This window comes from Melospiza melodia, chromosome 20 (assembly GCF_035770615.1).
Source record: "Melospiza melodia melodia isolate bMelMel2 chromosome 20, bMelMel2.pri, whole genome shotgun sequence".
Taxonomy (NCBI): domain Eukaryota; kingdom Metazoa; phylum Chordata; class Aves; order Passeriformes; family Passerellidae; genus Melospiza; species Melospiza melodia.
The window spans coordinates 4113188-4133563 of NC_086213.1; the positions used below are offsets into that span (position 1 = coordinate 4113188).

The 20376-nt window shown below is 38.9% G+C and overlaps 2 protein-coding genes across 3 annotated transcripts in view; one reads left to right on the forward strand and one right to left on the reverse strand.

Annotated features, from left to right (window-relative positions):
• Positions 1-1313: 1313 nt before the first annotated feature.
• On the reverse strand, positions 1314-14368 carry RAB36 (RAB36, member RAS oncogene family). 2 transcript variants are annotated; one of them, XR_010030158.1, is made up of 12 exons: positions 14281-14368; positions 13460-13556; positions 12259-12347; positions 9708-9773; positions 8948-9049; positions 7244-7308; positions 6624-6675; positions 5189-5270; positions 4125-4215; positions 3466-3585; positions 2358-3233; positions 1314-2242 (listed from the first exon to the last, which is right to left on the reverse strand). XR_010030158.1 is itself a non-coding variant. In XM_063173282.1 (11 exons), exons 2-11 carry the CDS (start codon positions 13526-13528, stop codon positions 3169-3171), a joined length of 801 nt encoding a protein of 266 aa, XP_063029352.1. In that variant the 5' UTR covers positions 13529-13556; positions 14281-14368; the 3' UTR covers positions 1314-3168. The 2 variants fall into 2 exon arrangements, 1 of the variants encoding a protein (XP_063029352.1); XM_063173282.1 differs by having other exon boundaries at positions 1314-3233.
• Positions 14369-18001: 3633 nt separating this feature from the next.
• The window catches only part of RSPH14 (radial spoke head 14 homolog), a 72266-nt gene continuing 69891 nt past the window's right edge, over positions 18002-20376 (forward strand). Inside the window, exons 1-3 of the mRNA XM_063172878.1 lie at positions 18002-18434; positions 19697-19799; positions 20084-20202. Of these exons, the coding sequence (XP_063028948.1) occupies positions 18236-18434; positions 19697-19799; positions 20084-20202 (421 nt within the window). The 5' untranslated portion in view covers positions 18002-18235. The remainder of the gene's footprint in view (positions 18435-19696; positions 19800-20083; positions 20203-20376) is intronic.

The window sequence follows — 20376 nt, forward strand, 5'->3', positions numbered from 1 at the left end:
GCATCATCCCACGCGGAAGAACCGGCGGTTTTTAAGGACAAACAAACAAAAAACCGTAGGGCATAAGCTGAGCTTTTAAAATGAGAAATAAAACATGGTTTCTGATTAATATGTGGCTGAAACTAAAAAAAACCCGTATTTTTGTTAATACAAAGCAGCACTCTCGGAGAAGTCTGACAAGGCTGACAAATCTTGGGAAGTCCCATTCAGCCTAAATCATTTGATGAACCCGGGGGTAAAAAAAGGAATTCTCCTTCTCCAAATTCAGACAATGGCAATTTCTCACTGTGAGAACGATTTCCAGGCCAGAAATACAGGAAAGTGATCAGCCCTCTCCATCACTAAATCCATATTCTCCTACAACTTGTCAAACATTTCATTTTAACTTCCCTGCTCAGAGATGTGATAGAGAGTGTTCAGAGCATCCACTCACCAGTGTGTTACATCAAAACAACCTCTAACTATTAATGGGAAGCTGAAAACACCCAGAGGGGGACAGATTTATTCATGGAGAATGGACTCCAGTTCTACCACAATGTAAACCTGAGCTGGGACCCAACAGGATTCAAAGAGTTCTGAATCCTATGACCTATGCAACTATAAGCAATCATACCTTAAGTGTCAAATAATAACTCAAAATATGAATAACATAGTTAATTTCTTACTATAAAACCCTTTTCTTTTAATTTTTAACATTGTCAGGTGGCTTTTGATCCATTACCAGTGGGTTTGCTCAGCACAAATGCATCCACAATCCATGAACACATTAGCTTTTACTTATTAAAGACAAGAAACAGCACAACTTCAGTTCTTTTGGGAAATGGATTGTTACAATTGCTCTTTACCTTTGCTTCAGACTGACTCCAAAGTTTGCTTCAATTTCTCACCTGCAAATTCCACAAGGAAGCTGAAACTGTGACTGTTGCCATGATCACTGGGGGAATTTCAACTGGTATAGAAATCCTGGTTTACTCTACCTATAGTGAGAGTTAAAGTTTTTTCAACACTGTTTCCCAAAATATTAAAGCTTCTTCAAAGTCAATTAAGCTGCTGATAGAATGGATTTACAGAAATAAAATATAGGCCAGGTAGAACTTAAAAATTTCTGCTTTCTATAGTTAGTTTCTTTTGTGCTTTCCTAAGCAACTCATCATTTGCAACATGATCCAAGATTCATTTTAGATGATAAATTATTGATGTGGAGTTCTTTGTAGGGGAGGTTTCAGTGGTGCTAAAAACACCCTTAAAACCGCAAACACAAACAAAAAATTACAACAAAAAACCCAACAAACAACCAAACAAAAAACACCCAGTCTCAAAGCCTCCATCATTTAATAGACTCAGGTTATTGTCCCATGATAGCTGATGACTGATAGAGTATTACATTTGTATGTGAAGTTTTTGGAGCTCCAGATGATACAAAAGAGCATCCCTAGGAAAAAACTGTCCCAGCTGATTTCCCAGGCAACATGATCATGTTGTTGAGGAGATTGCATCTCTGTGACTTTGTACAATAATTGAGCTCAGCAACAGGAGAAACCCTTAGGAGATATATTTCTTGGTGGGGAAAAAAAACAAATCTCAAAACTGGATATTTTCTTAGATTTGTTCCTGAGTCATTTTGCAGCGTAAGCATTTTTTTCTTGTCAGCACTGAAGCCCAGCTAACCTGATCAGCAGCAGCAGAGTGAACCATCTCCCCTCTCACTCAGGAAACACAAGGCCATGGCTGCCCAGCCAAAGCCTGTGCTACAAGCACAGAGTAAATTCACCTCCCTTTGAAACAGACTCTGGAACTGAACAACTGCACAGAACATCATAAGGTCAAAATATTACACATTTGGATAAAGAGCTCCTTTTGTACCCTCACAGATTCATTTTTTCCACCAAATGCTACATTTGTGTCCTTGCCAACAGGCAGCACAATTGCCAAAGTGAAGATTATCAGATAAAAAAAGACACAGAGTTCCTAGATCTCTATTCATCATATTCTAGGAAGCTGCTCTAACTTACGTCAAAAGGAAAAATAATAAAAGCATGCTCAAGCTCTTTTCTCCACTTTTTCCAATTTCTTATCAAAGTGGGGAAAACGGCAGAGAATCCAGAATATTTTCAGATTGATGCATTTCTTTATTGATAAATGTCTGCATTTCTCAGCAGCTCAAATCTGAGTCCTGTTATAATTATTCTTAAAGATACTGTTGATTCTGCAATGATTGAAGAAATAATCCAAGAAACACTACCTTGTAACTATCCACAGGTTTTCCTTCTCTTAATTTAAGATAATTACAATATGAAATTTAGAGCATTATATATATTTTTCAATGCCAGCAAGCCTGACATGCTGGATATTAATACTAGAAACATGGAATTCTAAGCTAGATACAGAGTATTAGAGTTCAGAGAGCTGTTAGAAAAATTAGAGGGAAATAATATTTTCCATTTTATGCACCTGTGTGACCATTCTTTCTTATTCAAGAGAATGCAAAAGAATAGCATTCTTATCTGGCAACATTTTTCAAAATATTAGACTGCTGTGTTAAAACAACCAAGTTCCTACCTGGACTTCTTTTAGGCTTGCAAATATTTAATACTGGGCTCTGATTCTCAAGTGGAAAATGAAAAGTAATAAACATTTTTCCTGGATGGAAAAACCACAGTGGAAAGTATGCAGTCTGCATTTGTGTACTTCCAAGCCTGATAGTTTAAAATATTTATTTTCAAATAGTTTTAAAATACTTGGAATTTTAAAACAATTGTTTTAAAAGGCAAAACTGTATTGATGCCACCCTTCATTCTGACCTGCCACTTGTTTCCTGCTCCCACAAGACAATGTCACCTCACTAGCTAAGATTTCTAGAGAATCATCAAGAATAACACACTAACATGACATCATTTTTGACCACAAGCCTTTTTGGCAGACAGGTGAGCCCACGGCACAGGCAATGTCTTCTTGCATTAAGACAAGGATGTTGTGTTTCAGCTACAGAGAGAAAGGTTTACATAACAATTGTACTGCCCTGCACAGGGAGCCTGCAGCAGCAAGGGAACTCTCAGCAAGAAAGTTTGAGTAAGTTTTTCCTCCCTCATTTCTAAAATTAAAGCTCACTATTTCTGGTTTGAGAGCATTGTTGCAGAGAAGTGTGGCACTTGCAGAAACAGTTGACACTTAGCAGCAACTCAGGCTGACTTGAGGATTGTCCTCTGGAACTTCCATAACTTTCTTCTCTAGCTCTGTGGAAACAAAAAAGTTATAAAATCAACATACAAGAAGTTATACTATCTGATATTATGGGTAACAAAAGCTGGATGCAGGCTCAGTCACTCCTGCAGGATAAAACCTGGGCAGACAAGGATATGAACATGCTTGCAGGTGTTTGAAACTGGCTCTAATGCTTGAAAAAACCTTCCCAATCCTTCAGTGTACAACAAGAAAAATGCACACAAAAAGCAAAACTCCACATACTGATGAGATTTCCTGCTCCAATTTGGGCCCTGTGCCCAGGAGTGCTCTCCAGCTCCTTTATCATGGACTGTTCAAAGGCCAAGGCAGCAACTCGGGAAAAGAATTCTTTGACATTTTCTCCTAGGGAACAAGACAGAAATGATGTGTTTTTATAAAGGCACATCAACAGATGAGAAAGCATAACAAGCACATCTGTGAACAGCTGACTGCTCAATATTGGGACGGAACAGGCCTCTCCAAGAATCTGTCTCTCATTCTGATCACTGCAGAAAGAATTTCTAATTTTCTTACTTTGGAATACTGTACCCTGTGCTGCACCTTTATTTTTAGCCAGCAACAGAGAGAATTCATCTTGTGGTGTAATCTTTTTCCATTACAAACGTTGAGTAGTAGTGCACATGTGTATTTATGTAACTATCTATGAATTATACATGCTCAGATACTGCAAAGCAGCTTGATTATTTCTTTCTGCACACACAACAGTAAAAGCACACATACAAACACTCAAATAAAACCAGCCATTAATAAGCCTGAAGTTTCTCATAGCAACAAAATACAAGAACAACAAAAAACCTGGCAATGGGGGGATAGTAAGTTCCTCCCACTCCAACATCAGCCATGGTGGTGATGCTATTTTCACATCCTTTGCAGTGATTTACCTGTTTTGGCTGAAACCGACCAGTACTCTGCCTGCATCTCCTTGGCAAAGCGGATGGCATCGAGCTCTGTCCTGTCACACACAGCACCTGACTGGGCAAACAGGGGACAGCTGAGCAAAGGGTGCCTGGGCTGCTGACAGCACACAGGCACTGCCACAGCACCCACACTGGGATGCTTCCCATTTTCTCAGTGGCCTTTCTGACCTTGCCTAGACTTGGGCAATGAAACAAAGCTGCAAGAACATTCAGCTATTTAGTACTGGCTTTACATGGAAGTGTCCACTCAGCTCCCACAGCACTGAAACAAAAGTTAACAAGTGACCCCTGTATCTAACACATTCTATGGTAAAGGACTATCAAGTCAGCAGCCAGTTAATGGTCTTTAAATCCTTGTCACCCCATCATTCTCAGCAGAGACCAACCAACTAGTAACAGAATAAACAAGTTTGTTTTCAAAGCTTTAAAAATCTTTTTTTCTACAGAAAGACAAACACAAGACTGAGAATTGTATAGGGAGACTGCATTCACCCTGTTCTTTTGAAATTTATGTGATATTCAATTAAGTAAGAAACCTTCCCTGTTCCTGAGTAATGTACACACCATTGCTTAAAAACCAATTTCCCTCTAATTTTTCCAATAGCTCTCTGAACTCTAACACTCAGTTGTGAGTATCTAGCTTAGAATTCCACATTTCTAGGATTCATACCCAGCATGTCAGGCTTGCTGCCATAACAAAAATACATATAATGCTCTAAATTCCATACTGCAGTTACTTTAAATGGAGAGAAAGAAAACCTCTGAACAGTTACAGAGCAACAACAAAACCTTCAAGATCACTATGTATGTTTTATATGCTTGAAAAATGTCATGCAAGAAATATTTCACTAACTACCCATTTTTTTTAGAGTCTATTCTTTAATTGGTTTCAAGTGGACTGTTCAATTTACCTTTTAAGTTTTTCACTCAAGGTCTTTATCTCACTGACATTGTGCACAACTTGCAAGGGAAATGGCTGGAGGAACTAGGGAAAATCTGATTTCCTTATCTGCACTCAATTTACTCACCACCAAATCTTTTTTTGTTCCAACCAGAAAGATGAAGCTGGAATCTGGCTCATTCTTCTTCAATGCATCTTCTAACCACTGTCTGAAATACCAAAAAAAAAATAAATCAGTCAGAACAAGGAGTACAGGAGAACATGACAGACAATAAGGTCACAAGAAAAGTGAGTGGAAGAACTTGTGAGAGTATCAAAAGCCTTTTTTCTAGACAGGGAGAGCAGTAGCTATTCCAGCTCCTTTGAATACATGTCTCCCACTAAGGAAAAATCATACCCATGGCACAGTACAAATTCAATAATCACTTTAGCACCCACAGAGGATATTTCACAGTGTAAGGGAGAGGGGAAAGTTTGGTGCAAGATAAGGAATAAGAAAGCAAGGAGCAACTGAAAAGGTATGAACCACATAGCAGGTTGGGTACAAATGGGAATAAAGAGTGAAATAATCTATTCAGCATTATAAAACAGCTCCCTATGAAGGCTGTATGATTCTTGTCTCACAAGCTTTTATATTCTTGTTACTCTGGCAATCAAGTTTCTCTTGAGTCATCCAACACAAGTCAAGGAGGGAAGGGAGTGTGTGCGTGTGTGGGAAATCAGGTTCACAGGCTTCAATTACTTTCAGCCAAGCAGAGACACTAATATATATATTATTTTACAAAGTCCTATGTAAATGAGCTAAGCACCATAGTACACATTCAAATAAGACAGAGTACAGGTTGTAAAGAAGTCTGTACCTGCATTACAGTCACAACAGCATGTTAGAAATACATATACCCTGAGCTGTGACAGCAGTGTGGGTCACAGATCCATGCAGGGATTTGCAGCCTGCACTAAAAGCAGAATGAGTTCACTCATAACAATCAGTGTGTTCTTGTAGCCAAATCATTACACAGACCTGAACTAGTAAGTTTAGCTGTATTTACACATACTTGGAGTTTTAATTTTTTCTCCTCTTTTTGACAGCCTATTTCCCATCAGTATCACAGAAACTAGGGAAAAAATTTAGGATAGCAGTGCACCTAAAAAATGAAAGGCTCTTGAGACATGATGCATGAGATGCATCTCATCAATTTTATCATTTACATTAGATTCCAGCCTGTTATTCTATTTATACCAAATGAAGTAAAAAAAAAAGCTTCTGGAGTGCACTTCATCTTTTGCTGTATGTCTAGCTTTGGAAGGATCAAGCTTTTACTGAAGTGCCTCCCTTTCTGCACTGACATTAAAGTCAAGTGTAAGCAGTTCAAATTTATGCTATGCATTTTCTTCAGAAAAATCCCTCCCTATGTAATCCAAACTAGTAACTGTCATTTTTAATTTCTTAGCTCAATAGAAAATACACTCATGATCCAGCAAGCTCTTAACACCTACATATGGAAGGCAATTAAACCTGCTGTAAAAACCTTTAAAAGATAAGCCAAAATGCAGAAACTTACTTGGTGTGATCCAAAGTTTGGATATCAGCCAGATCAAACACTGTTATTATAGCTGCAATAAAAGACAAGACCAGAAAAAAAGGTAATTAAATTAGAAAGTGTATCAGAAGTCTCTCCAACCCGTCTTGTTAAACAGAGAGAATGTTTATGTATAAGGTGTAAGAACAGATTTAACACATAGGAAGTGCAAGACTATCCATTAGCTCATTCCTTTTCTTTTTCTAGCACCCAATAAGACCTAAGTCTTCAATGTTTTATCTATAATGCTATCAACCCTTTCATTTTGGAACCACAAATTACCACATGACTGTCTCTTACCAAAGGAAAAGCCAGAAATATCCACTTCCAACTCCAGCATTAATCTCACCCAACCTCAAATTCTTTCCCCCTAGTTACAAGTGCCACTTTCTATCACTGCACCATCAGAACACTCAGAGCCAGCAGATGTGACAACACATCAAGTCATTGACTTCTTCATGCCTTCTTCCCTGCAACAATGGACAATCCATTCCACCACAGTGTGTCTGTAGGTACCTTCCTGAGGAGCCTATATGGATATAGGCTGCTGTACAAAACACAGCCTCCCAACAAAAGCAGGATCAAATTAATATTGCTCTCACCCTCTGCTCCTCGGTAGTAAGCAGATGCAATGCACTTGAACTTCTCCTGACCTGCTGTGTCCCATCTGTGCAATGGGGGAAAAAAGAAATTTCAGGTTAATGAAAGCCAGGGTAACCTGAGTAAACATGTTAATGAAGCAGCAGACTGGTACAAGGCAGAGAAGAATGTGATACCAGGGAGGTGTCACCATCTGGAACATGTTATTCATTAACTTCTGAGAGAAATACACTAAAGCTCTATGAGTCAATGAAGACTCAAACACCATTTTTACCTTTTCTTTAAAAATACTCATTTTGGGCACAATTCAAATATTTGTATTCTGCATGCTAATGTCCTACCCTTAAAATATTTTTTTCTTTCACCTATGTAATTTGCATGCATTTCTAGGGCAATCTAGTTTTGTAAATTTCCTGTGCTAATACTAGCTCAGTCACGTATTAGCCCATGTTAGAATCTTGCAACTGCTAGATAAGATATCTGTCTCTACATTATAAATTAGAGACCTGCAGCTCAGTCTAGCAGGTACTAATGACACCATTAAATAAAATCAGGAATGTCCTTCTCATTAATGAACATGATATGCAGTGCCTTCAGCTACTGCCAGTACTACAGAGTTTGGGGTTTTTTGCAGCCTCATACTGCCAGTCACAGATACTTGCAAATGTATCTTGTATGGAAATCTCTCAGCAAGAGGGGGCACTAGTGCTTATCATATGGAAATGTTCTACCCAGCTCCTGAAGACTTTGCAGATAAGGCAACCTGACCTTATTGCTTCAGTTTGCAAAATGCTGATGCATGAGTCTGGATTTTCAGAGGGACTCAAGTTCCAAAAGGAAAGCACCTGGCAAAACTTCCCAAACACAATTACAGTGAAATCAGTGGGAAATGGATTTTTCAGTAAATACCACAAGCCATCTATTTACATCAGTGATCTCACCAGAAAAAAAAGTGTTCCTAAGTAAAAAGGTTTTCAAAATTCATACACTAAAATACCTCATGCAAAGCATCTTATTTCTGCTCTAGGTCACACTACAGATGATTCCATAATGGCCTCTACAGAACAATGTTGCTGGCCACCAGAAACACAAAGGGACACCACTCCACTGACCCAAAGCAGGTGGAAGAAGGGCAGGATTCCCACAAGTCTGACAAGGAAAGTTGAAAATCAAAGATATTAGGTTCACATTCTAATAAAACCACTCCAGCCTTTCTGTGATGTAGGGATAATTAATTAATTGCTAATTAAGAGAGGGTGAAATCATTAGACAGCTTGTCATTAATTTCAATGACTGCAGGAATAAAACTCCCAGTAAAGCCAAGTTCAGTGCTCAGTGCTCACTGTGCCTACTAAACTCATTTCACAGACTGGGGTTACACTAGCACTGGTGGCTGTGACAAAAGCTTCCACTTCTCTTTCATGAATGTTGAGTAAAAGTGACAGAACTCCACTGAAATAGTACAAGACATTCAAGATGAATTTTCATTTACAAGCTTGTACTATTTTTTTTAGGCATGAAAAATCCAAGAGCAAAATTTCTACTAAAACTGCAAGTCCAGAGACAGAATATTTTCTTCAGATCACATTACTCTTTGTGCAATTGCATTATATTTTAAAAATCTTTATTCCACTACAGCCTGCAGCAATTCAAGCTCTGCTGAGACTGTACTCTGTGCAATGCTTAACCATGCTCTTTCAACTCACATCTGGAGGTTATATGGCATTCCAATTATCTCAAAACGTTCAATCTCAAAATCTACTCCAATGGTTGCCTTGTAGTCTCGGTCAAAATTATCTTTACAAAATCTGCAATGAAAAAAAGAGGATGAAAAGCTCATAAGACAAGTACAAATAATTGCAAAACTAACACTGACTAGGGTAAATTATGAAAAGAAAAAACTAACTGTGGATTTGCTATATAATGTAGAAGCAAACAAAAACATAAAAGCACTAAAAAAAGAAGAAAAGGAAATATTGTTTAACAAACTAGAAAGCACATATATCTTAGTAAGCTCTCAGGATAATATGAGACTCAGAATAAAACATCTTTGGGCTCTCAAGGGAGGTACAGAACCTTCCAGTTTTAGTTACAAGGGAACATACTTTGGGTCGTAAAAAATGACCCAAATGAAACCTCGACTCAGACACTGAAATTGTTTTCTAGTTGTTCAGCCTTTAGACTGGATTCCTTAAGAAAACACTGTATTATATTTGACAAGATAAAAATACCTAAGAATGTCACATATTCTGACTGCAGTGCTAGAGCACAACTTTCTGTGGTGATGTACCAAGACTGTCTCATACTCTTGACCTCATTTTCTCTTCATTTAATAACAAAACCACTAAGTACTGGTTCAGGTTCAAACCAGAACCATGAAGCACTGCTCTGAAGCCAGCAATGGAAACATTATAACATTTCTCTGATAAACAAGAGAATCAAACCATCAGCTGAGATACACCATACCTGTTGATAAGACTGGTTTTCCCAACATGCAGGTCTCCTACCACAACCACTTTGGATATTTTCAGCCTGTTATAAATATTTGAAAATATTACATAGTGTTAGTAGTAATTTCACAGTCTCCTTTTACAAGTTCTGATTTAGATCTTTAAATTTCAAGTGAGGAGCACAGGTACCTGTGACTTCAGTTTACCTACATGCCACTGTGCTGCATGGTGAGTTTTTAAATGTGAGAAAGAAAGCACCAAGAAACCAAAACCTTCTGCAGCAGAAATAGTCCATTTCTTACTCTGTTAATTTTTTTTCTTCATTTCAATTCAGTGGAACAAATTTCATTAAATTAAAATTGCTTTGACTACAAGTACGTGCATTTGGCATAATTTTACATAAGTTTACACATAAGACCATAGTGCATCTGCATCCTTTGCATTCCAATTTATCCCAAGTTCCTGCTTGTACTATTAAAGTCAATGAAAGTCCTAAGTGCAGAAATAAAATTGCTGATAATAAAATAACCCACTGCAGAATGTGCCTCTGGGAAAAACAGCCCACAGAGTTAGAGGCAATACATTTTCTGACTATCTGGAATAATATTAATCTGAACCTGGCTTCATGCAAATAATCCTCTTTGCTCTGGGTCCTCCCCCAGGACACAGCAGATGGGCTTTAGGTGACTCAGTCTGCATTCTTAAAATTGAAACTGGATCTCTTTTAGGACATCCAGGTGGATAAGTGAATTTAAATTCATTTGTTGACCTAAACTTGGATTGACATCTTTTGTGCAAATGGTACAAAAATGGCTTAAGAGGTTTAATGCTCTTTTCTATCAAGGAATGGCCTTTTAACAAAGGAGTTAATCTTCTATTGAATACTATTTCTGGTTACATCAACTTCCATGTGATGCTGCTTCCAAGTTAATCTATTCTAAAGGGCTGAAAAATTGATTGGTAAACTGCATGACTAAAATCTCTAAAAAAGAAAAAAAGAAGTTTTTTTCTGTGCCAGTCAACATTAACTGGGTGACCACAGACCCCTGTGCTCCTGATTGCTGTTACTGAGAAAATACTGAATAAAAATCAACAACCTTAGGGGAAAAGCCAAGGAATAAGTGTTGGTTTAGAGGTGTGTGCTCCGTTAATTTGTACCGGGGGGAAAAACTCCCTAGATCAGACCATTTAACACAGTGGTGGACTGTCAGGAGAGTATTAAATAAAGCCATTAGCTGCTGAATTTATCAGACTAGCTTTCCAAAGGACAAAGAAATATTTTATTAGTTGGGGTAATGGAAAAGGAAAAGGTGGTGGTTATTCCTCACAAGCTTTGCAAGTACTGTACAAAACACTCTGGCTGCCCTTCCTACTCCCATTCCACCAAAAAATTACCAAATAATAATCATATCTAGAAAGTAGTGACAGAGAAGTAGTTTAATTCTATTCACAAAGACAAAACATATAGCTTTTTATTCTGGAAACACTCTGTTACCAGAATAAATTACATAGAGGGTTGGTTTACTGTAGAAATAAAAAATCCCTAATAATAAAAACCCCAAATGAGTACAACTTGGAAATGGAAGGAAAAAATACCTCAATTCAATAATGCATATCTTACTTGGAAAATTGTCCAGACACTTGTAACAAATTTACATGAAACTAAGATAGTCAAAGTGTTTCTAAAAAAGGAATAAAGTCACTGATGTCTCTCAGGGTGACATATTTTCAGTTAATTTTTTTTTTTTTAGCAAGACTCCCTAGTGAAATGAATATAAAGTTGCATTTAAAGATGGATATCATGACAAGTCTCATGTCAGCAACTCCAGAGCTGGAGGAATAGTGAGCTAATTGTCAGTATTCTTAGGAGCTCCACTTTATGGAGGATCCTTCACATTGAAACCAGAAGCATTTATCACTAAAATGTACAGCTGTTTATTTTAACTGAATAGTGGTGATTTCAACACAGTTTAGCTGTCTTGCCTTACTTCAGAGATTAAATCAGTAATAGTAACAGATCTGGTGGAGGGATAACACAGGGAAAAAAACAACTTCAAGATTATTAGTAGAGTATAAATCAGCTTATTCTAATTTTTAAATGCTATATATTTACCAGAAATTTGCTCCAGTTTTAAGGAACATATTAAGAGAATTTCTCAGCATGTATACTTCAAAAAGGCTAAAATCAGATTCCCAGATTTTTCAAGAAACTTAGAACTGCTGCCTTTATATCCCTGCAAAGCCTTTATTAACTGCTCCTTTGGAACACCTACAGAGAACACAGCAAGGCTGGATCTGTTAGATCTTTTGAACTAAGTGTTTATTTAAAGGGTGTCAAAAACCTTTTCATTTCTAAACTATTTTTTCAATGCTACCTATCCCAGCAGAAGAAGAGGCACTCAATTCATGTTCTGTGGAACAGGTCCGAGAACTGCCCTGTGCAGGGGCTTTGCTGTCTTGAAACATCCTGGAGTGAGGAATGAGGGAAGGAAAGCCAATGAAGAAAGGAGGCTCTAAAGAGTTTCAAATACTTTCTCCCTTGCATATCTGGGTTATTACAAACTTACCCAGCTGTTGCAGTGCTCTGCTGACAAGCAGTCCTGACCTGGGCATGGAAGTGCTCTTTGAGCTGCACACAGGCCTCAGGTGTGTACCACTGAAAAGAGAGAACAGCTGCTGGGACAAACTGGGCAAGGAGTCAAACTGGCAAGGAAAAACAGATAAAGTGATTGCTCACAGGGTTTGTCAAGAACAGGGTTATCCTGGCATAAGAAAAGGGGTAGGTTGGGTTAGAAGGCAGTAAGGTTCCCCCAGAGCTGTGTTTGTTCAAACTCCTTGGAACAGCACCATCCTCTGAGCACCTTCTGAGTGTCCAGCATTGCCTAAACACTCATGGCCAAATCCATTTGCTCATCATTCTGTGCCCCAGAAAATGCCTTCAACTGTCCCAACAACCTAAGACACACAAGACAAACATGGATGGGAGCACACCACCAGCAAGTCATTATTACTGTGAAGTTTTTCAGTCTTATATAAGTGTGAAGCACTGTTTTTATTACTAGCTCTTTAACTGGGAATTAGCTAAAAATAAGGAAAATATATTTTACCTTGTATTTGCTCAAAAAACCAGTGGTACTTTTCATAAAAATAAAAGCAAAATATGTGGCTGAGATCAAGAATGGAAAAAACTGAACTCCCTTGAAAGGATCTTTTGAACAACTGAAAAAACAAGTGGTCCTTGCCCTTCCCTGTTCTATTGTACTTCAAATACAAAAGTCTTTGGGGACATCAAAGGTATTTTGTCTATGTTTCTACAGTGCCTGCCTACTACATTTGAGCTATGACTAAGGTTCTCGTACAAACAGAAAATTAAAATTGCCTCAAATTCTTTAACCAAAGACTTCTAATTAGATTTTTTGGCAAACTTAATATGAGCTCTGGTTCCTCTTTGCCCTCAGTGTTGGAGCTCTTATGCATGTAATTATTACTGTTTTGCTGAAAAAACAAATATTGTAAGACAAGACTTCTGTCACAAGAGTCACTTTTTGTAAAGGTTACAAAGAAGAATGAGGATTGTTATTAAAGAGTTCAGAATGGGACTATGAGGTCACATGAAACTTAAAAAGAATCTAAAATAATTTGCAATTTTAACAGAAGACAACAAGTGTACACTAAATTAAATTAAAATACCATATTAGCACAATGGAAAGATAGATCAGTGTGGCAGGGACTACATACTATGACCAAAGGGATAAAAAAAATCCTTACCTTGGGAAACTGGGAGATTATTCTCTCTCTACTCACTGGGGGAACCCAATGCATTAGGTTGGACTTCATTCTCCAAGTTCAGTTAAATTCTACAAGTCTGAAAATACATAAAGAGAAAAACAGTATTCAGGAATTACCTCAATACAGAGACATTCAGGAATTACCTCCATAAAGATTAACCAAATTCTTGCAGACTTGTCATCTTTTTTTTTCCTTTTTGGTACAACAGGTGGCTCTTCAACTCAGTTTGCAAGGAGGGAAAGCTGTTCCTCATGCAAACAGGACCACCTCAGTGTGCACAGCTGTAGCAGCAAACAAACAGTGGCCCTCTGAAACTACAAGGCACCAACTCTAATACCCTGGGAGGGCAGAGAATTGCTCACTTAATTCAAGCCAAGTGCTCACAGTTTAGCCCTCAAAGGACTCTGCAGTGTTTAATTTTAAAATCTTGCTCATCATTGTTTCAAATGCCTCTGCAGTAAGTACATTTATTAATGTTAGGGATCCCAGATTTCATATGGTCAGAAGAAGGGAGGAAAGACGAAGCTGCCACATTTCTTGGCACAACATCAAACTTTCCTCCAAGATCCACTCAGAAAGAATGAAATCTGTCTGACATGAAAAAAGAATAATGTTCACATGAAAATCACAAATGCATTCAGATGTCTCACCTGAGCTACATCAATTTGGTTATGTAAGGAAACCTCGTGGGCTGCTGGGGGAGGGGACCCTTATTAGGGTACTGATTTCTTACTGGCATTCAAAAGAACATTTCTAAAGGGAGCATTTTCATCATGCAGCAAAGTGTAAGAAGGACTCACCGAGCAGCAGCTGATGCAGAGGATTCCAGCCACACAAGCAGCCCAGCCCCTGCTACGTGGCCATAGCAACAGGTTTGCAACAATTCCCTTCCTCCCCAGCCCGGGAAGGCGGGGATGCAGTAATTGAACTCCACACAGAGCAGTAGTTTTAAAACAACAAACTCGTTTTAGTGGTCATACAGATTGCTTTGATCAGAAACTGCTCCTCAATTAACCCAAATATCCCTAATTCTGAATAAGGCAACAATTCTATTTTGCTCAAAGATCGTTGTATACATGGATACAAAGAGCAGCATTAACCTATTAACAAGGAACCAATGGAGTGGGGAACTGTCACAGTGCTAATATTAAGCACAGCAGCAATTATAAAGAAACTCCCAAGGGATTTCTCCAGCATTTCAACTTGATTTCATCTCAGCTTTAAAGTCAGAATGCGCATGCCACCAATGAGACATTCTGAATTATATAAATGTCTTTCTGCTCATTAATAATCTTGCTTTCTAATGTACAAAACACCAAAGACAAGGAATAAGAAATTACACAGCCATTTTGCATTACCTAAGTTTTTCAAATTAACTCATTAATTTAGACAGTATTTAGTAAGCCAGAGTGCAACTTAGGATGCTAAGAGATTTTGCTACATATTTTATTAGGATTTAAACGTTCAACTTTCAGGACAAAACAAAGCTCTCCCATTCTAACAGTCATATTTTGATAAAGGAAGAGGTTTTGAACCAGAAGACAAACCTCTCCCACTTCTGCAGCAGACTAAAAACCTTAAAGGGCGTATCAAAGCAGACCAGTAATTTAAACAGTGAGCAAATACAGAAGAAAAAATCCTAGAGTTGTGTCTTACAAGCACACATAAAGAATAATGCTTAAGAAAAATCACTAGTCCACTACCCAGAATTAATGCTTTATTCTACTGTTGTCATCTTACTGCAGAAGTTCCATACTGTTGTCTCCTTATCACAAAAGTTTCACACCTTCTTTGTGGATCTCGTGGGCACCTCCTCAGAGCACTGACTCTTTCTTTTTCATAAAGTAACCAAATGATTCCAGTTCCCTTCTCATCCACCCACCCCACTCTGTTATAGCACTCCTCTTCTCATTGCTTACAGCTGTGGCCTGGTAAAGTCAGGCTTGTTCCCAATCTTTGATAATTGGCCCAGCTGCAACTCCTTAGGGGTAAGATTACTTTCTACACTATCTTTATTTTCTTATATTCTATCCCCCTACATTCTCCTCCATGAGAAATTGCTTTTAAATCACTTCAGGCACAAATATGATCTCAACTGTATCAAAACAGCCACGTCCCCACAAGGAACCCAGATTTGCAGCTGATGGGTTGTTCACCAAAGGTGACATCACAGAATTTATCTATTACCATATGGAGAGTTCTACTTATGCTACTTGTGACCATATAAACCTTGAGAAGTCTAGACCCTTGTTATGGTGTGCTCCTGCCCTTCTGGCCAGCTTGGATGATTTTATGGCAATATCAATGTCTTAATTAATGTCAGAACTGTTAGTGTGGTTCTGAAAACAAGAACTCCATGAGTTGGTAAGAGTTTCAAACACTAACTTGCTTCCTGCATGTTCTAGTTGTAGTTCAACACCTAAGCAAGGTAAACACTTGTCATGTGTACACAGATTGACTTAATGTTCCTCTCCTAGAGCTCTTTAACAAACTAAGCTACAAAAACCACAGTTCAACCATCCCAGTGAATGCAAAGTACAGGAGGGACCAAGACAAACACACAAATGTATTTCAAAATTGAGAGGCTATTTTCACTTATACTTGATGTATTTAATCTAAATCTAACACATACATAAGCATATCCCAACTTACCATATCAACAAATAAGACACACCATTACAGGAAAATAATTTAAGAAATAAAAAGCTGCTAAACATACTGAGGATGATGCATATTTTCTCTTCTTAAAGAGTTGAAAGGGGATTCAGTCAGCCGGGAGGGCTGGGAACACAGTGTCTCCATAGCATCACAACCCTCCTTATCTCAACATTGCACAAACAGTAGTGCCAGCAGCTTCTGTGGATAGACAAAGGATATGAGGAAGGCATACATAAAATAAGTGAATGTCATGACCACTAACAGAATCAGTATTCCAAGCTGCAGTGAAGGACAAGACAGAATAATTCACACCAAAAGCAGATGTAACACTGAGGGACAAGTCTCTGATTTGGTCCTGCACTGTCTACACTGAAAAAAGTTCATGTTCTTCCTGTGGAAATCATGTGAACTTTTACAAGTACATAGTGGAAGTCTAATCTAATTCAGGTAAATCACCTGTAAAGTAAAAAATCAGTTCTAAAATGTTGCAGAAAAATGAATACTTTCCTTTTTAGAGTAGCAATTTTTCTTTTATGGATTTTGAAGATCAACAAACCAGAACCTATTCCTGTGATGCATTTTAATCCGGCTGATCAGAATTACTTTGGATTTGTAAAATCCTTTTTAAGAACTTTGATTATTACAATTGTTACTCAGACATAATGAAAAGCATCTCAATGACTTCACTATCTGCACTATCCTTTTATAGCACAAGCTGTTCAGAGTTTTTTTCCTGATGCCAGATAACATTTGACAATCCAGAACACCCTTAAATTGTGCCACAACATTGCAATGATCCGTTCTTCCCGTGTACCTTCTTCTGAACAGTTATGTGAAACTGAGTAATGATGGAAACCCTCACTACACATTCTAGCTGTTCATAGTGACATTTTAGAGAAGATTAGGAAAGAAAATCTAGTCCAAAACTGTTGTGCTCCATTTTAGCCCTTGTACCCCTGGGCACTCGCCTGCTGTATTTCTGCCCTTAACTCGACCACCATTTTGTTCGCTCGGAATTTTCCTCGATTTTGTTCAAGTAAAACTACTTCGAAAACAGGGGGCGAGAAGAAAAACTCCACACTTGAGCAGAGAACTGAGGCAGCACGGCTGCCACTCCGGGACCTCACGGCGACATCCCCATCCCCGTCCCGTCCCCTCATGGCTCCCCTCAGCGGCCGCGCCCCCGCTGCCACCTACGCCATTGACGTAACTCCCTCAGTGCGGGCACTGTCAAGTGCGGTGCTTACGCTGGTGACGCAGCCGGACCCGGAGCTCAGCGGCGTTGGTCGCTATTCACGAAGAGGCGCGTACGCAAAGAGCGGGCGCTGTGGCAACCAGGGCACGCGCGCGCTGAGGGGCGGCCGGCGCTGAGGGGCGGGAGCGGGGGCTCGGTAATGGCACACGGCGCTTTCGATTATTTAGTTATTTCGTTTACCTTGAAGGGAGAAGTAGAGCTGTTTAGAGGCTGTTTTAACTTTTGGGTTTGTTTTTGCTGTTAGCAGTTTTCTGTATTGGAGGTCGAAGTGTTCAATCTGCTGAGGCGCTTTCCGTACTGAGGGAAGGGCGGGGGGCGGGGGGGCAGCCCTCACGTATTCTATCAAACGTTACCGAATTCTGAGGGCAGGATTTAACCAGATCCCTTTAAAATGCCTTTTTTTTTTTTTTTTTTCCCCTTAGGGAAAAAGGAGGTATTTTGTTTTGCTTTGCTTTAATTTTATTGTTTTGAGCCCTCTCCGATTTTGGGCATTGGGCTGCTTCATTTGAAGCCTTTAAAAAGCATTCCCTTCATCAATTTTAACATCCTTCCTTGAAATTTTAAGCGTTCTCTCTCTCTTTTTTCTTTACAGTGTTCAGTGAGAACTAAACCAGATTAAGACAATTCAGCAGATGAACACACATTAGTGCTGATGATGCACGATCCCAGCCTCTTTCACAGCTTCCTGACAGTGTATGTTTGCTCAAAGAGCTCCTTGGGGACACAGAGCACTGTTCAAAGTCAGTAGGTGTCCTTATGGTACATTATCTGCCCAGTCACCAAGTACAGCCATTTTGGACTATTTTTAGGGATAGGGAGAATCTTTCTCAGGAAGATTTGGGATGGCACAGCCTCGTATCTCAGCGTACCTCCCCCCTGACATAGACCCCACCAAAGCTGCTCTGGCCTTTGGGAGGAGAGCCCTTCCTAAGCTGAATGAGGAGCTGCAGTCTCCCGAGCTGCTGACACAGCAGCGGGCGCTGGTGGCTCTCTGCGATCTGGTCCACGATCCAGAAAAAGTCTACGAGGCAATAGCATTAGGTAAGTGGTCTGTTCTCACTGGCTCTGACACAGTGGGGCAGGCTCAGGGGGGAGCCCATTTCACTTTCTTCCATTACTTTTTCCTTACAATATCATCGATCATGCAAGACGCCCAGGAAAAATTTTCTATTTCTTTTACCTTAGAAAGGTAAAGAATATTATAAAACCATATACATGACAGTTATTATAAGAATTATCATCACTTTAGGATTCATCACTGCCTCGCTGTAAGTTTTATCAACCCCTAATACAAAAGTAGGGCAGAATCTTTCTTTCCATAGAATCATAGAATTGTTATGGTTGGGAAAGACCTGTGAGATAATCCAGTTCAACTGTTAACTCTGCCCTGCCATGATCACCACTAAACCATGTCCCCAGACTTTATTCCAATTTTAGCTAATTCCTAACTTAGGCTAATAAAAACCCCTACCTAATTAGTTCAAAGTTGGAACCCCTTCACCATCATCACCCACTTGCCTGGAACTTGATGACAAATTAGAAAAGAAAGGAATATAACCAAATTTCTCATACTCAGCAGGACTACTACATCTGGCCACCACTTATTTTTAAAGCTTGGAAGAATCCTGAATTTTGGTTTTTGGGGAGGAAAAAACCCCAAACCACAAGTTTATTTTTGCAATTTTAGCAGTCTGTGGTAGATCTACATAGCTCATTACATAACACCAAGAAAAAATCATTGTTTGCTACTGCTTTTTTCTCCATTTACTTCCTTTACATTTTCTTTTTCTCTCATAAAAGAGACTAGTCATGTTCAAAATTTATTAAGTTAGTGTTTGATGAACAGTTGATTGCCAAAGCAATGTGAGATTTTTGTTAGTTTGGGGTTGTTAGGTTTTTTGGCTCTGGTGAGTGCCATATGTGCATACACAATCATTAATGGTTCACCACATTTATTTCTGTTCAAAAAAGACAAGTGAGTGTCAATCCTGCAAAAACATGCTTTTCTAAAGACATCAATAGCTCTACTGTCTTATTTTTAGAGTTATGTCACTTTATATTTGCAGGATTAGGATTTAACTTGATAAGGAGTCGGGAGCTTATTTGTAGCGTGACATTTTTGGCAGTAGGCCTTGAAATTTGAAAGTTTCTTCCTTACTTGAGATATGACAATGAGAATTTCACTGTCAGGACAAGCTGAAATTTCTGAGGCACTTCAAATTGTGAGATAAACACTGAATATTGCTATTTTCAAATAAATGCTGGAAGTAAGAAATGTTAAAATAAATTCTGGTGTCTCATAGGATTCTTGGACAGCCTGAAGGCTTTGCTGGTGCATGAAGACCGAACTGTCCGGCAGAAAACAACAGAAGTTCTCTCTGTAATGGCTTTGCACAGTATTGGCAGGTGGGTGCAATTCCAAAGTTTACTGAACCCTGTGGGAAGTGATGTTGCAGTGAAAAATAAGAACAGCTCCTAAGTTTTGTCAGACAGATGCAGCATAAAGAAGAGCAGTTAAGATTAAATATCTCAAACAGATGCAAGTTTTATTATGTTGTGTTAAATGTGCCCTCCATTGTTGTTTCTAGGGAAGGGCTCATACGAAGGGGAGTCATCTGAGGATTAAATATCTCAAACAGATACAAGTTTTATTATGTTGTGTTAGATCTGCCCTCCGTTGTTGTTTCTAGGGAAGGGCTCATACGAAGGGGAGTCATCTCTGCCCTGGCTGGGCTCCTGGATGATCCGGTGGATATCTGTCGGAAGAACACCCATCAGGTCTTTGACATGCTGGCAAGGTTACCTGAAGGTAGGAGGCTTTAAGCAGTTCAGTATTCAAGTAGACAACACAGAGAGGAAATCAGGTAAATTCACCTATGCTCCAGATTTAATTTATTCCATTTCCCTTGAAACTCACATTTAAAAGAAGTATCTTGTCTATTTTTGCTCATCTTCATTTTCGTTAGTTAACTTAGGTTTTATG

Coding starts and splice junctions, on each gene's coding strand:
- RAB36 (XM_063173282.1), bottom strand. CDS start 13,528: ATGAAGTCCAACCTAATGCATTGGGTTCCCCCAGTGAGTAGAGAGAGA. Junction 9,774..12,258: donor CAGAGCACTGCAACAGCTGG/GTAAGTTTGTAA, acceptor TATTTATAACAG/GCTGAAAATATCCAAAGTGG. Junction 6,676..7,243: donor TTACTACCGAGGAGCAGAGG/GTGAGAGCAATA, acceptor CTTTTATTGCAG/CTATAATAACAGTGTTTGAT.